This window comes from Aquila chrysaetos, chromosome Z, assembly GCF_900496995.4.
Source record: "Aquila chrysaetos chrysaetos chromosome Z, bAquChr1.4, whole genome shotgun sequence".
NCBI lineage: Eukaryota > Metazoa > Chordata > Aves > Accipitriformes > Accipitridae > Aquila > Aquila chrysaetos.
Window position 1 is genome coordinate 1 of NC_044030.1, and position 2,817 is coordinate 2,817.

General features: G+C 62.7%; 1 protein-coding gene across 1 annotated transcript; it reads right to left on the reverse strand.

Moving 5' to 3' along the window:
• Nucleotides 1-10: 10 nt before the first annotated feature.
• Nucleotides 11-1,135, reverse strand: LOC115337154 (uncharacterized protein C19orf47 homolog; the record flags this gene model as incomplete). Its single annotated transcript, XM_030005224.2, has 4 exons — nt 1,001-1,135; nt 589-676; nt 170-284; nt 11-38 (listed from the first exon to the last, which is right to left on the reverse strand). Coding segments are annotated over exons 1-4 (235 nt in total), but the record flags the coding sequence as incomplete, so codon positions are not given.
• Nucleotides 1,136-2,817: the final 1,682 nt, after the last annotated feature.

Genomic DNA, 2,817 nt, shown 5'->3' on the forward strand with positions numbered 1-2,817 from the left:
GAGACTGTGCTAGCATCGGTGGCCGCCTTGCACATCTCCTGAAGGAAAAAAACACGGAGGATGGGTTTCCCTTGCTTCTGTAGGCGATACGAGAGAGGATCCTTTAGGCAAAAATGTTGCTGGCTAAATAGCGTGAGGCTTAAACTGTGCCAGCAAGGCTTTACCATACCTGCCTGTACACGATTTTGGCGTGTTTGAGAATGGCGATGATGTCTCCCACCACTGTGATGCCCAGCTCATTCATGATCTCCTTGTTCAGATCCATCAACATGTTCTTCTGGATCCTGCAGGGGGAAAACCAAGGGGAAAAACCTGGCTAGTGAGGTTTCTCCTCGTTGTATAGCTCTGATTAATTATAAGCCTTCCTGAGTGAGTAGGTTCACCATTCATTATCCCCACCCGGGTTCGACACCCCGCCCTCACACAACTCATATGAAAAAGAGACTCAGCGCCAGATAATAACAACGTAACTATTAGGAGTGAGATATCGTTAATTCCTTCCTTCCCCCTCACTGGGGGAACATTTCAGTTTGATTTTCTCCCCTGTGAGATTTTAAACAAACGGCACTGCCTCATTGGTGACCTCACCTGTTATCCACAAACATGACAGCGTAGTTGACGGCGGGGCCCGGGGGAGCCGCTTGCCTTTTGAAAAATTGATCCATGTCGGATGTCGCTGAAAAAGGCCGTTTTGGAAAGGAAAAAAACAAGGGATATGGAAGAAAAGGAGGTGGGGGGTGTGTTGCCTGGATTTCAGCAGCGCCGTTCCAAGTGACTCATTCCAGGCATTTCAGCAGCTGTTTTCACTGCGAGATAATGGGATCGGGAGGAAAACGACTCCTGGGATGGTAGTGGGGGTGAGGGGAGGAGATGGTCTGCCAAATGAAAATACACAATTTGCGGGGTTTTAGAGCCAATTTGGGTGTATTTGAGATAGCGAGGGAGAGGGGGGGCAAGGCAGCAGGCCGATCGCAGGGAGGGCAAGGTGGCTTCCCTTAACCCATTGTGCGGTGACACCCGATGAGTGGAGAGAGAGAGAATGTGGCGCGGGGATAGAGGGCAGTGGCCAGGAGCAGCCTGCCGGGTGAGACAGCGTCTGTGTTTGGCCTTCTCTACTGCCAGAAGGTGCAGGCACCAGGCTGCCTGCTCTGCCACCCCCTGCCCCCTCCTCCTGCCCCCATGCCTCTTCTCCTGCCCACGCCCCTCCCTGCCGTCGCCCCACACGGTCGCCCTCCCTCTCGCCCCCACCGCCCTACTTGCCTCTGCCTTCTTTCCCCACTCCTTCTGCCCACTCCTCTGCCCCTGCCCCTCCTCCCCCACCAACACCACGCCCTGCCCCTCTCCTGCCTTCCCACACCCTCCTCTTTCCCTCCGCGCCCCCTCTCCTCCTGCCCCACCCACCGCCCCTGCTCCCTGTCGCTCCTTGTACCACCCTTGACCCACACGCCTCTGCACCGCCTCCTCCTCCGGCCCCCCCTGCCCCACCCCACTCCCTCCCCCTCTCCTGTCCCACACCTCCTCCTCTTCCCTCCTGCCCCCTCCTCCTGCCCCACACCACTGCCCTGCCCCTTCCTCCTGCCCCACACCCCCTCCTGCCCCCTCCCTCCTGCCCCACCCCCCCTCCCTGCCCCCCCTGCCCCACACCTCCTCCTCTTCCCTCCTGCCCCCCTTCCTCCTGCCCCCCAACTGCACTGCCTCCTCTCTCACCACCTCCTGCCCCCTCCTCCCACACACCCCCTCCTGCCCCTCCTCCTTGCCCCCACCCCCACCTGCCATTCCCCTTCCCTACTGCCCCTTCCTGCCCCCACCTCCTTGCCCTTGGTCCCCTTCCTCGTGCCACCACCCCCTCATGCTCCCTTCTCCTGCCCCAACCCCTCCCTGTCCCCCCTACAGCCCAACCTACCTCGCTTTCCATTTTCTGCCCACAGCCCTTCCGGCCCTCCTCTCCTGCCCCAACACCCCCTCCTCTTCCCTCCTGCCCCCTTCCTCCTGCCCCACACGCCTTCCCTGCCCCTTCCTCCTGCCCCACACCTCCTCCTCTTCCTCCTGCCCCCTCCTCCTGCCCCACACCACTGCCCTGCCCCTTCCTCCTGCCCCACACCCCCTCCTCTTCCCTCCTGCCCCCTTCCTCCTGCCCCACACCCCTGCCCTGCCCTTCCTCCTGTCCCACACCTCCTCCTCTTCCCTCCTGCCCCCTTCCTCCTGCCCCACACCCCTGCCCTGCCCCTTCTTCCTGCCCCACACCTCCTCCTCTTCCTCCTGCCCCCCACACCCCTGCCCTGCCCTTCCTCATGCCCACAAGCCCCTCTTTCCCTCCCTGCCCCCTTCCTCCTGCCCCACACGCCTTCCCTGCCCCTTCCTCCGTCCCCACACCCCTCCTTCCCTCCTGCCCACACCCTGCCTGCCTCCCCTTCCTCCGCCCGCCACATCTCCCCTCTAATTCCCTCCTGCCCCACAACCGCTTCTCCCTTCCCTCCTCCAGGCACATGCCCCAACCTCCTCATCTCCTCCTGCCCCCTTCCTCGCCCCACACCCCTGCCCTGCCCCTTCCTCCTGCCCCCCCCACCTCCTCCTCTTCCCTCCTGCCCCCTTCACTCCTCCGTCTCTCCTTCCTCGGCTCCTCCCTCCTCCTTGCCCACTAACCTCGTCCTCCCCCGCCCCTCCCTCTCCGCCCCCCCTCACCTCTCCACTCCCCATCCTGCCGCCTCCGGCCGCCGCGCCGGCCTCGGCTCTACCGGAAACACCGGTCACTGAGCGCCGGAAGTGACCTCGCCGGCCGGCCCAGCGCGTTACCCGTCGCGCACGCCGGGGCGGTGG